At 55.0% G+C, this 11,851-nt stretch overlaps 1 protein-coding gene and 1 pseudogene across 2 annotated transcripts in view; both read right to left on the reverse strand.

Moving 5' to 3' along the window:
• The window catches only part of PADI2 (peptidyl arginine deiminase 2), a 42,924-nt gene extending 31,310 nt beyond the window's left edge, over window positions 1-11,614 (reverse strand). Inside the window, exons 1-2 of one of the 2 annotated variants that reach the window (XM_059376394.1) lie at window positions 11,400-11,477; window positions 2,885-3,027 (exon numbers count right to left, since the gene is read on the reverse strand). In XM_059376394.1, the coding sequence (XP_059232377.1) occupies window positions 2,885-2,925 (41 nt within the window). In that variant the 5' untranslated portion in view covers window positions 2,926-3,027; window positions 11,400-11,477. Of the gene's footprint in view, window positions 1-2,884; window positions 3,028-11,399 lie in introns of both variants that reach the window. The other variant, XM_059376393.1, reaches the window with a different exon arrangement.
• Window positions 3,766-3,856, reverse strand: LOC132002358 (small nucleolar RNA SNORA72; annotated as a pseudogene).
• Window positions 11,615-11,851: the final 237 nt, after the last annotated feature.

Genomic DNA, 11,851 nt, shown 5'->3' on the forward strand with positions numbered 1-11,851 from the left:
GGTACTGAGGCTCAGACCAAGAAACGAATTTGCACCAAAGGCAGCGCCCACCCCCGATCCAGGGTGTGAACTGCAGGCAGAGGAAGGGCACGAGGCAGGTGTCACAACGCTGGGTTTGCCCACGGGAGGAGCCTGGGACTTGGGTCCTCAAGGGGCAGCGATGGGCTGGCTCTGTCACACGGACCCCCCCCCCCCCACAAGTTCCTCTCCCAGCTTGGAACTCCCTCCTCTAAGAGTCATTCCTAGGGGCTCTGGAGTGGTTTTTCTACAAATGGCTGATAGTTTTGGAATTCTTTTTTTTGTTTAACGATTTTATTTGTCAGAGAGAGAGAGAGAGAGCGCGAGCGAGCGCACAAGCAGGGGGAGCAGCAGGCAGAGGGAGAAGCAAGCTCCCCGCTGAGCAGGGAGCCTGATGTGGGGGCTCGATCTCAGGACCCTGCGATCATGATCCAAGCCCAAGGCAGAGGCTTAAAGGACTGAGCCACGCAGGCGTCCTAGTATCCTTGGAATTCTTGAAAAGCCATGAAGATTTCAGGGCAGGAAACGGACTAGTTTGATTCAGTTGCTGTAGGCATATCTGTGTGCCCTCAAATTCAAATGCCAAAGTTCTTACCCCGCCTGATATGACTGCATTGGAAGAGAGGGCTTTCAGAAGATAGCCTTAAATGAAATCATGAGCGCGAGGTCCCCTCTGATCCGACTGGTCGCCTTTTAAGAAGGGGAAGAGAGATCATTTTCTCTCCCATGCTACAAGGATGCCTGTGTGAGCTCACAGCTGCCTGTGAGCCAGGAAGAGGTCCCACCCTAATAGGACCACAGGGGCCCCTGATCTCCGACTTCCAGCCTCCGGGACTGTGAGAAATTAATTTCTTTGTTTAAGCCACCCAGCCCGAGGTATTTGTTGCTGCCTAAGACACTGGTTTAAGCGGAGGTGGCAGGAAGGACGGGTAGACTGGGGGAGGGAAGGTGCCCAGGGCAGACAATTTTGCTAAATCCATCCCCTGGTCTGAAGGTTCCCAGAGGCTGAAGAGGGCTCAGATGGATTTAGGTGGGATTCTCATTGGATTTGGGAATAAGACATAGGTACAAGTGTCTGCCTCAAAGCCACACGTGCTATTCGGAGGGCCGTGCCTTCCTGGGTTCCAGAATAGCCTTCCGCTATGTTTGGGCATCGGAATTATCCAGGGGTGCAGTCTAAATCTCTGGGTTTATTTGCTTGGTTTTTCTGTGGGTGTTGTTAAGGCTAGAGATTAGTAGATCCTTTCCCTGGAGAGTCTGACTGGCCGGGTGGAGGTTCAGCTGGGCAGCTGTGGCCAGGGGTTGGAGAGGTTTCCACCAGTGGTTCTCCGAGCTCAGCAGTGTCCCCTGGAATGTTTTTTCTGCATGCAGATTGCCCGGCCCCTCCTCTGAGTTTCAGACTCAGCAGGTCTGCAGTGGGGCCTGAGAATTTGTGTTTCTACCATTTCTAGGAACGGTTGGTGATGCTGGTCCAGGCTTATACTCTGAGAACCACTGGTCTGGACATTCAGCCGTATGGCCTGGTGGTGAGAGCCCTGGAGTGGCCGGGGCCATGAGTGTGAGTCACGCAGGGTCTCTCTGATGACCCAGGCTACTGACAGTGGCAGAGACCACTGGTCTTGGGTGGGCACCGCAGGAGAGTGGGGACCAGGGTCTGGCAGTCCACACCTGGGCCTGGGAGAGGAGTTTGAAACAGGGCCACCCTGTTTCTTGTCTATTTACCCCTTTTTACATTTCCCAGCTCCTCATGGGGCCACTGGGTTGCTCAGAGGCTGGACACCTGTCGGTAGTGGTTTGCAACCTTCTGTCTGCAAGGCACTTTGCCTCAGTTTCACCAAGTGTGACATGGGAGTGTGGCACCAGGTTGGCTGGTGGCTGGCATCTGGGCAGCACAGAGGGGGCAAGCCCTGGGCAAAGGGGTGAGGAGGGAGGCAGGGAAAAGCTGGGGATCTCTTGGCTGTGTCCCCACTCTCCATTAAGTAGAGCCACTGATGTCACCTGGTTTCACAGATTGGGTTTCTGCATACAGTTCTATTTAGGAAAAAGAATGCTTTCTAAACTCACAGAAAGGATGCGTTTTAGGACGGGACACTGACCATAGCTGCTTTAAGTGATGCCTCCTGCCTCCTTCCTTCCTCTGGGCTGGTGAGAAGCTGCAGGAGACCCGAGAGGCTCAGGGGTTAGCGCCTGGGCCCCACACCCTTCTACCCCAGCACCAGCCCTGCTCTGAGCTGAGCAAACAGCTATTCTTGGAGAGGCTCTGGCAGAAGCAACAAAGGCAACCATTGTCCTCTACAGAGCCTGCTGGCTGCCTCCCTCCCCAGGAAGAACGGCTCAGAACTCATCCCCCAGAAACCCGAGAACCCGGGGCTAGGGGGTAGCTCAGTGGTCCCAGGGGGCTGCAGGGAGGGGCCCAGGATGGTAATGAGGGAGAGAATGAGGGTATTGATGGTGGCCAGGACCTGGCTCCAGCTTATGGGATGGAGGCTAAAGGTAGCGTGCCTGGGACAGGCTGCCAGTCCCCACAACACAACCATTCTGCCGACCACTGCACCCCAGTGCCCTGGACAAGGCCACACCCTCCATATATTCTTTGGTGGGAATAAATGAATGATTGACCCCACCCTTCTTGGTTTCCCAAACTGTATCACAGAGGGATTAAAAAAATGAAATCAGGCAACTTGTCTGCTTGAAAATATTCAGTGGCTCCTCGATAGCAGACAATACAGTAAAAGATGGGACCCAACCAGTGACATTCCGTCCCTGGGTCTCAGCATGACTCTCCAGCCTCTGCAGCCTGCACTATCCCAGGCAACTATCATTCCTCTGCCCTTCCTTTCCCTGACTTCTCTGCCAGACGACTCACCATCCCTCCTTAAAGACCCAGCTCAATCCATTTGTCTCCATCCGTGTTTTTTCCCCTTGTAGGTCCTTGAAGGTGGGGGTTGTCTCTTTTTCCTGTTTTAGCCCCTGGCCCAGTTCCAGGCTCACAGTAAATCTAGGTGTTTCCTGCGGGAAGGAATGGAAGAACAGGGCTTGCTTATGTGGTCACTCAACCTGCATTGGCTGAGCACTTCCTAAGTGCCAGACACAGTTCTCGGGGCTGGGGGACAGATCAGCAAAAGAGAACAGGTTCCCTGGACCCATGGAATACATGTTCTAGTGGAAGAGAAGAACTTTCTGTGGGTTACCCAGCTGACGATGTGGTTTTGGGGGTGAGAATAGCTCTAACATAGAAACATGGGGTGCCATGAAGCCCTGGCCTGCAGGTCAAGGAGGGCTTCCTGGAAGAAGTGGCATTGGAGCTGGGGTTTAACTCTATACTCTGAAGGACAGCAAGAATTCACTAGACCAGCAGATCTTAAATTTGGAGCATGCATCAGCATTATCGGAAGGGTCTGTTAAAATGCAGGTTGTTGGACCATCCTGTCTCTGACTCAGCTGATCCAGGGTGGGGACCCGGGAAACGAGGTTTACCTTTCTTTTTCTCACCCAAATTTGCAGAAGAACAATTGACAAATATAATTATATATATTTAAAGTGTCCAACACGATGACTTGCTGTACATATACATCATGGAAAGAAACTGCATTTCTTTTCCCAGTTTTATAATTCATTTAACGGCAAATGAACAACAGTCATCTTCAAAAGCTATGATGCTGAATGTACTATCATTTCTTGAGGTTGATCAGATCCCTAGAATCCCAGGCACTTCCCACAGAAGAGGCAGTATATAAATCAGACTTGGTTTATCACCAGCATTTATCAAACCAGACCTGGGGAAGGACCAAGCCTGGCCACTTAGGCATGGTCTTAACATCGCAACTTCAGACTGCGTTTCTAACAAGTCCCCAACTGCTGCTACGGCTGCTGGTCCAGGGACCACAGTTTAAGAACCAGTGAACTGGACAAAGGGAGGAGGAAGAGGAGCAATTTCTAGGCGGCATAGACCACCTGGGTCGGGGCCGAGGTAGATCTTAGCACAGTGTGTTGGAGGGACTGGAGGAAGATCACTGTGGTTGCAGTTTGGGGGGTGGAGGGAGGGGTGGCCGGTCAGGGGAGAGGACCTAACTTGTGGTGGTGAGCTGGCCTTCCCCACTGAGGGCACCGGAGGCTTCTGGGGGCGGGGGTTATGACTGATCTTGCCCCGAGGACAGATCACCCAGGGTGCAGAGTGGGGAAAGCATTTCAGGAAAGCAACGCTGGAAGAGGGGGACTCCGGCGGCCCCACAGCTGTCTGGGTGAGTCAGGATGGTGGTGTGGGACAAAGTGGTAGCTGGGGAAATGGAGAGAAATGGCTGGTAAACAAAGGAACTTTGAGCAAGACTGGAACGCGGTGTTGGACGTGGGAGAGGGTTGCTTCCTGAGCCCAGCCCGGGGGAATAGGCTTTGTGGTCTAACAGCTGCTCAGCCCCACGTAGGGCCTCTGGGGAGCCAGTCAGCCTCTCTGGTCTTCATTCACTCGGTGGGGAGGTTACTGGTTTGGCCTTGCAGGCCTGGGGTGCCCACTCAGCCCCAGGCTGGAGGGTGTGATGTGCCTGCTTCTGGCTGGCGTCTGGCCCTCCCAGCTTCTCCACCTGTCCTGGGTCTCGTTAACACCCGCCAGGGATCACCACCCCCCACACTCCCTCCCGCTCCAGCGAACCCGGCTCCTGGTGCTGCGGGTGTGACATCCTGCCCTCCGGTCTTTGCAGGAGTCTGAGGGGTTTGCAGGTGCCAACCCGGCACGCAAGCCCAGGGTGAGCACCCTCAAGGACGCGGATGAGAGGAGGAAGGTGAAGCCTCAGCTTGGCATGACTGGAGGTCTGGAGCCCCGTGGGTGGCTGCCCCGAAAAGGCCTTGCCTTCAGCAAGTCCCCTTCTCTGTCTGGTGACCTCGGCCGCCTTTCTCCCTGGACACTGGTGCTTTTAGCTGGCCCCTCTCCTTAGGGCAGAAACAATCAAATCTGGGATCACTTCCTTTCCAGACAGCTTCAAAAACTCCCCACTGCCTATGTAACAAAGCCCAACACCTGAGCCTCACAGTCAAAGCCCTGGTTTGAGCTCATACACTCTCCACCCTTGCACTGTAGGCCACTGAGTCTATGCCCTTTCTGCCTTTCTGCCTGCATGTGTCCCAACAGTCCTGCCAGGCACCGTTGCTCCTGCGTGGTATGTCCTGGTCACCCTGTGAACCCCTGTCCATCCTTCAGCTTGGTTGCTGCCTCCTCCAGGAAGTCTTCCCTGATTTCATCTGCCAGGAGTCCTCCCTCCCTCCCCACTTTGTTGATGCTTTAAACAGCACCTCATGCAAATGTTGTTCAACTTTTCTCTCCTGTGAATGTTATGGATGCTTGGAGGCCAAAGCTCATCACTGGTTTAATAATATTACAATAATCCCAGTACTAATTCACGATAATGACTTACTGAGTGTTTATCATGCACCAGGCACTGGTCTAAGCCCTTGGCCCACGTGATCTCTCTTCGCCCATCCTTTTGAAACCCCAAGAGGTCTGTGTCAGTATCATCCATTTTCACAGATGAGCGTGTCCAGACCTGCAGAGTGTGACCACTGGATCTGAGTCTCCGGGACAGTAACGGCCAAGTGCGAGGTAAACTCAAGCTCCCTGAACCCCTGGCCTGGCTGCTCCCTTCCCGGGGGGAGGTCCAGAGGTTACAGTCTTCCCTAAATGTCCTTTAGATGGGGATGGGGAATCCTGGGCCTGGCTCAGGAGAGGAGCAAATGGGAAGCCCGAAGGAACCTCTAGAGACACCTACTTATTTTGAAGGTGGGGTCTGAGGCCCAGAAAAGGGACACCGAAGGCTTGGGCATGTGACCTAGATAGGCAGACTTGGGCCAGTCAAAGCCCCTGGCCATGGAGCCTGACAGGGCTAGGCAGGCAGAGCTGCCTCTGAAAACTGGCCTCCCCCTACCTCCCCCATCTAACAGGTGTCCCTGTCCAGCTGGGGGGTTGACACAGTGGTGAGCTCCTGCCACTCTGCTCCCAACCTGATGGCGGGTCCCGTGGGCAAGAAGGTAAGCCTCTGCGGGACCCCAGTTGTGTCTGGGGCTGTGGGCTGCACACGCAGGGTACCAGGTCCTCCTTAGAACCCTGCCTCCCCCCGAGGAACTAGCCTGAAACCAGAGCTGCAAAACAGCTCCTGGCAAGACCTCCTTTTTAGGGTTGAGAGTGCTGGGTGCTGTTCTAATTTATGAGGCCACCTGATCTGGCCTGATTCCTTAGGAGCTGCTGCTCTGGCCAAGCTCGGCCACATGCCCTTGACCTTCCACTGGCCAGTCCAACAGCGCTCATCCCTTGAGGCTGGGGGTGGGGAGCTCAGCCCAGTGACGGGCCGATCTACATGCATCACTGGCCACATCCATCCATTCATTTACTCAGTGAAGGAGGCCTTCACTGATGTGAGGGCTGGAGGTACAGGGGAGTAAGGAAGGCAAACATAAGTCCTTAGAAGGCAGCCAGGCAGAGTAGTCTGGGGCTGGGGTGAGGCAGTGCCATCATTTACCTGCTGTGCCACCTTGGACAAATGTTCCTTATCTCAGTTTCCCCAACCAAGGGGGCCAGCAACCGTAGCTAACTCCTAAAATTGTTGTGAGGTTTAAACACATGTAAATTATTAAATACATGTGAGATGAGTATGGAAGGTGTTAGGAAGGCAGTCTGATACAGAATATGTGCTCAATAAATGTTATCCAGTAATATGAAGTAAATAAGATCTGCCGGTGGAAAAATGGCATGGAGGCAGAGAATGCTTGAGGCTTGAGATAGTGTGTCATGAAATGAGGGTAATGAAGAATGCTTCTCAGAGGAGGTGATGTGTGAGCTAAGCCTTGGTGGATGAAGTGTCAGGCTTGCAGAGGTTTGGGGAATAGTACTCCAGGCAGCGGGAACAGCACGTACAAAGGTCCCGTGGCACAAATGAGCTTAATGTGGTCAAGAGCTAATAGCATCCACAAAATTAACGTGGCCAGAGTAGAATGTGTGTAGGGTAGTTGGCAGGAGATGGGATCTGTGAGGCAGGGCCTGGCACTCTCAGGGATGGGGACACCATGGCACCCCAGTTCTCTAATGCTTCTAACTGGATCACAGACCCCCGATCCTTGGCTTTTGTCCTAAGGATACTTTCTAAAACACTCACACCAACCAAGAAACAAGAAGGAAGTCTAAGAAGGGTCAAGGGAGTGAGATGGTGAATTTTGATTCTCCAGGCTCTTCCCCAAGGTGGGGTACATCTCTGTACCCCTCTCTGTTTCCCCAGCATTTTACTGTGCTCACGTCTCTTGCCCTGGTACCCTTGGCCAGCTTCTGCCTTGAGGTATCCCACGGGAGGGGGCGGGGGAATCACTCCCACCCCCCATCTCTCCCTGATGTCAGCTGTAATTAGGAGAATGCTCCACAGAGGCAAGAGACCATTGTTAAGGTCATCTGTGTCCTAAAGCTTCTGCAGGCTTTAGGAAACAGATCCTGACCTTTCTCCACCAGAGAGAAGGGTATGCCTCTGACTCCCCTGGACAGATACATAGATCAAGGGAGGGAGAGGAGGAGCTGTCTACACAGCCCGGTTTGTGGGTCAGTGGGACAATCAGGCACAGTGTGATCACCCTCGTTACCCGACTCCAAGGCTGCCCTTTCTCTGATCCCTCCCGGCTCTGGGGGTGTCTCCTCACGGAAACCAGAGGTGAGCGGGGAGGTTGAAATCAACATGGAGAAGCCATTCTCTCTCTGCTCTCTCCAGCTGCAAGCCTGAAGCAGAGGGGAACCGGGGCCAGCCCCAGTGAGGAAGCATCGGGGGAGATGGTGTGGGCAAGGCGTACACGTACCAGATCGAAGAGAAGATGCTTAGGATGGAGAGAAGGAAACAGCAAGTACCTTTAACAACTGCAAAGTAAATCTCTAGGGAAAAAACCGACTTCCTTTTTCTGTGCATTTATTTACTTATAGCTCACTAGAAACCAGCACACAGAAAGTGCCTGGGTCAGGACATCTACCCCCAGGGGCCAGTGTGGCTGGGAGAGGGTGGGTCAACCACAGGGTCTGCTGAGGACCCCCCCGTGTGGCCTCCTCACCCACAGCTGTGGCCCCCACTGTGTGTCTGTAGGAAAGGGGGGGCCATGCATGCATCTCAGGAAAGGGGGCCCGAGCCCCTGGGAAGAAGGGGTGGGTGTTGAGACCTGTTCACTCACTTTTGTCACTCGGGAAGTGAGGGGTCCAAACACACTCCCTTACTAGCTGGGCCCAGGGTCCACAAGGCCTTGTCCCTTGATGTCTCCTTGGAGGCCCTGGGCGGAGGGGGAGGACTCATGTGGGATATAGAGTCAGAACCTGTATCTGGGTCCAGAAGGACTCTGTAGGAAGTGCAGGGTCAAAAGGGGGTGTGTGGAGGGTCTTGAGGTATTCTGGAGGGAGGAAGAAACGCTGGCTGAGAGGGTCACCCAGTTCAACTTGCTAGTTTAAAAGTCACACAGAATACAGTGGAGGGTAAGAGCACAGGTTCTGAGTCAGACAGAGCCGGACCCGAATCCCGTCTGACATCAGGCGACTGGCCTCACGTCTCTGAGCCTTGCTTCCTCATCTAGAAAATGAGATGATCTCAGCCTGACCCCCAAGGTCCGTGGTGAGGAAGAGACAAGAGAATGCATTTGGTTTCCAAGTGCTCACTAAAATCCCCGCTATTATTAAAATGGACCCTAGTCCTTATCACCACAGATACTAGGAGTGGCAGGAGGAGTAACAGCCCATCTCCTTCGTTCTGAAAGAGGCTTCCTTCCACTCAACCAGTGGTTCGCAGCTGGAGGTGTTTTTGTCCTCCTGCTGGGGGCTGCTGCCATTATCTGGAGACATTTTAGGTCGTCACAGCAACAGGGGACTTACTACAGGCATCTAGAGTTTAGAAGTCAGGGGTGTCGCTGAACATTGCACAGGACAGCCCCCCACAACAAACAATTATCTGGCTCCAAATGCACTAGTGTTGAGGGTTGGAACCCCAGCCTGGACTGTTCAGGATGGTGGCAACCAGGCACCTGTGTCTACTGAGCGCCCAAGATTCAGTGCGTCTGTACCAAGACGAGCCCTAAGTATAAAACACATATTGGGGGTGCCTGGGTGGCTCAGTGGGTTAAAGCCTCTGCCTTCGGCTCAGGTCATGATCCCAGGGTCCTGGGATCGAGCCCCGCATCAGGCTCTCTGCTCCACAGGGCTCTGCTTCCTCCTCTCTCCGCCTGCCTCTCTGCCTACTTGTGATCTCTGTCTGTCAAATAAATAAATAAATAAATAAATCTTAAAAAAAAGTAAAACGCATGTTGAATTTCAAAGACTTAGTATGAAAAAGACAATGTAAACTATCTCCTTAATCATTTAAAACTGATTAGATGTTGAGTGCTAGTATTTTGGATCTCTTGGGTTAAATAAAATATACTATGAAAATTAATTTTGCCTCTTTATTGGAATCCTAAAAATTGTGGGTGATAGGAAATTAACATACACCTGCGGCTCTCTTTGTAGCTGGCGTGCTATTTCTGCTGGACCGTGCTGGTCTAGACCAAGCTTCTACTCTGGGGAGGGGGGGGGGTCTTAAGCGAAGGGCAGCTGGAGGACGAGGGTCATCGTGGCAATGGGGGCTTTCTTGGGAAAGGACAAAGGGGATCATCACACCTCTGCCCCCTGCCAGAGGGAGGATGGTGGGTCCACCCCTCCCCCACACACTTCCCTACTGGGGCTGGGCCTCTCTCTGTCAGGACAGGGGAGGGCAGGAGGCCTAAGGATGACCCCCCTCCCTTCTCCCCATCCCCCCACCAGAGCCACCATGCCAGCCTTTCAGGCTGCAGTGAACAAACAGGCGGGTATAGGGACAGCTGAGGCTTAGAGACCTGAGTGCCTTGGCTCCCCGCCCGCTCCCTGGCAGTGCCTGGTTTAGGATTGGGGGTGGGGAACAGAGGGGAGCCCTTCCAGGCCACCGAGGCCTGGGCCACAGTCCTCTGCTGTATTTTGATCCTCAGAAACCACCTTGAAGTTTCCATGTGCACAATTGAGGCCAGGGGCCGATGAGCAGAGAGGGTGCCTTGTCTGCATGGTGATGGGACCCTCTGTCCTCACAGGAGGAGGCTGGGGTCCTAATGGTATCAGCATGGCCAGAGCCTAATGAAGGGGTGGCAGGAGACTGACTGGGCAGGGCTGCCAGGGCCACCGGAGGTGACCGAGAATGGGCTGGGGAGGGGGGTGGGGAGATGCAGGGCTGGGATTTGGTGAAGATCCCAGGGAGGCGGGTACTCTGGATGGCGGAATGATTTGGGGAAAATGAGACACATCGGCAGCTCCAGCTCAGCTCAAGGAACAGAGAGGTTAGGGGACCCGCCCAAGGTTATCATCTTGGGGTCCTACCTTAGAGTCCCGCATGGTCCCTCCTGTCAGCGCTTGCCCGTCCCACTCTAGCCATGCTTACAGGAGAGGGCTGCTCTGGTAAAATGCTCACGGAATGATCCTGCCAGGGTTCCCCCTCCACCCTTTTGCACACACCAGCCACACCTTCGCAAGGGTGACCCACAGAATACAGAAGGGAGACCATGGGGTCCCCCTGTTTCCTGGGGGCTGGGGGAAGTGGGGAGGGTCATGACCTCAATTTCCCCACCCTATCTCCTGCTATTTCAGAAACCCTGTATCCCGCCAAAATTTGCGGGCCAGAGAGGAGGGGGAGGGAACAGGGTGCAGTCAGGGACGCTCTTCTTCCAAAGACCCTTCCTCTGCACCCTGCAGCCTGGCAGAACCAAGTCCTCCCCAACTCCAGCGTGAAGTCAGGAGAAGGCATTCAGGGACATGGAGCTCACAGCCAGTGCCTGGGGACAGGCAACCACCAGCAGCCCCCACAGGGAGAAATTGGAGCCTGAGTAACCCCCAGGGCCAGATTCCGCCCCAGGGCAGCTCCCCTCTGGCCTGGCCCTGGCCGCACCCCCCTCCCCGCAGCAGATCCTGGAGGAAGCTCAGCTGCTTTGAGGTGGGTGGTGAGTCAGAAGGGTCTGAGAGGAAGGGGAGAGCCTAGGAGGGAGAAGGGAGGTGCTGAGGGGAGAGCGAGGGGAAAGACTAGGGGTCTCCCGGTTTGTTCTGGGTGAGGGGCTGCAGACGGTCAGACCATGGGAAGACTGGGGTCCAGGGGAGGGGGTCTGTGTTAGGGTGTGTGAGAGGATGTCAAGATTTCGGGGAGGCTGTCGGTTTGGGGGCAGTCGGTCTTCCGGGCGAGTTTCTTAGGATTTCTGGATACAAGGGCCTCAAGATGAGCAGCAACTCGCGCTGGAGGAAGTCCGTCGCGTCCCCACATCCGAGGAGGGGCTCGGGGTTTCTGGGATGGGCGGGGGGTAGGGGTGTCTCCAGCGGTCGCGGGGGCCCCACTCACCTGTAGACATCGGTCCAGAGGTAAGTGCCCAGCACGTACACCGCCTCCACGCGGCTCCCGTACTGCAGCCGCACGGTCCGCTCGCGCAGCATCTTCCCACAGTGCCGGTCCTCGCTCGTCCAGGCAGCGTCGGCCCGGAGCACCTGCCGGAGCACCTGCAGCAGGTGAGCCCACTCCAGCTGCCGGCGGTCTGGCTGCGCGCTCGCCTCTATTTACGGCCGGTGGGCGGGGCGGCCGCTTGGCCTCCGCTTCGCAGCAGAGGGCGGGCCCGTCCGTCAAGCGTGGCCACGCCCCCACCCTTCCCGCCGCTCCCCCCACCTCCGGGCCATCGCCCGCGCACTCGCGTTCCCCATCCCCGGGTCTGTAATCGGGGTGAAGCCGGCGGTTGCCCATTTCCTCCTTTCCACGGCTGGTTTACTGACTCCGTATACTTTCAGGGGGCCCCCAGCTAC

The sequence above is a fragment of the Mustela nigripes genome, chromosome 14, assembly GCF_022355385.1.
Source record: "Mustela nigripes isolate SB6536 chromosome 14, MUSNIG.SB6536, whole genome shotgun sequence".
Classification (NCBI taxonomy): Eukaryota; Metazoa; Chordata; class Mammalia; order Carnivora; family Mustelidae; genus Mustela; species Mustela nigripes.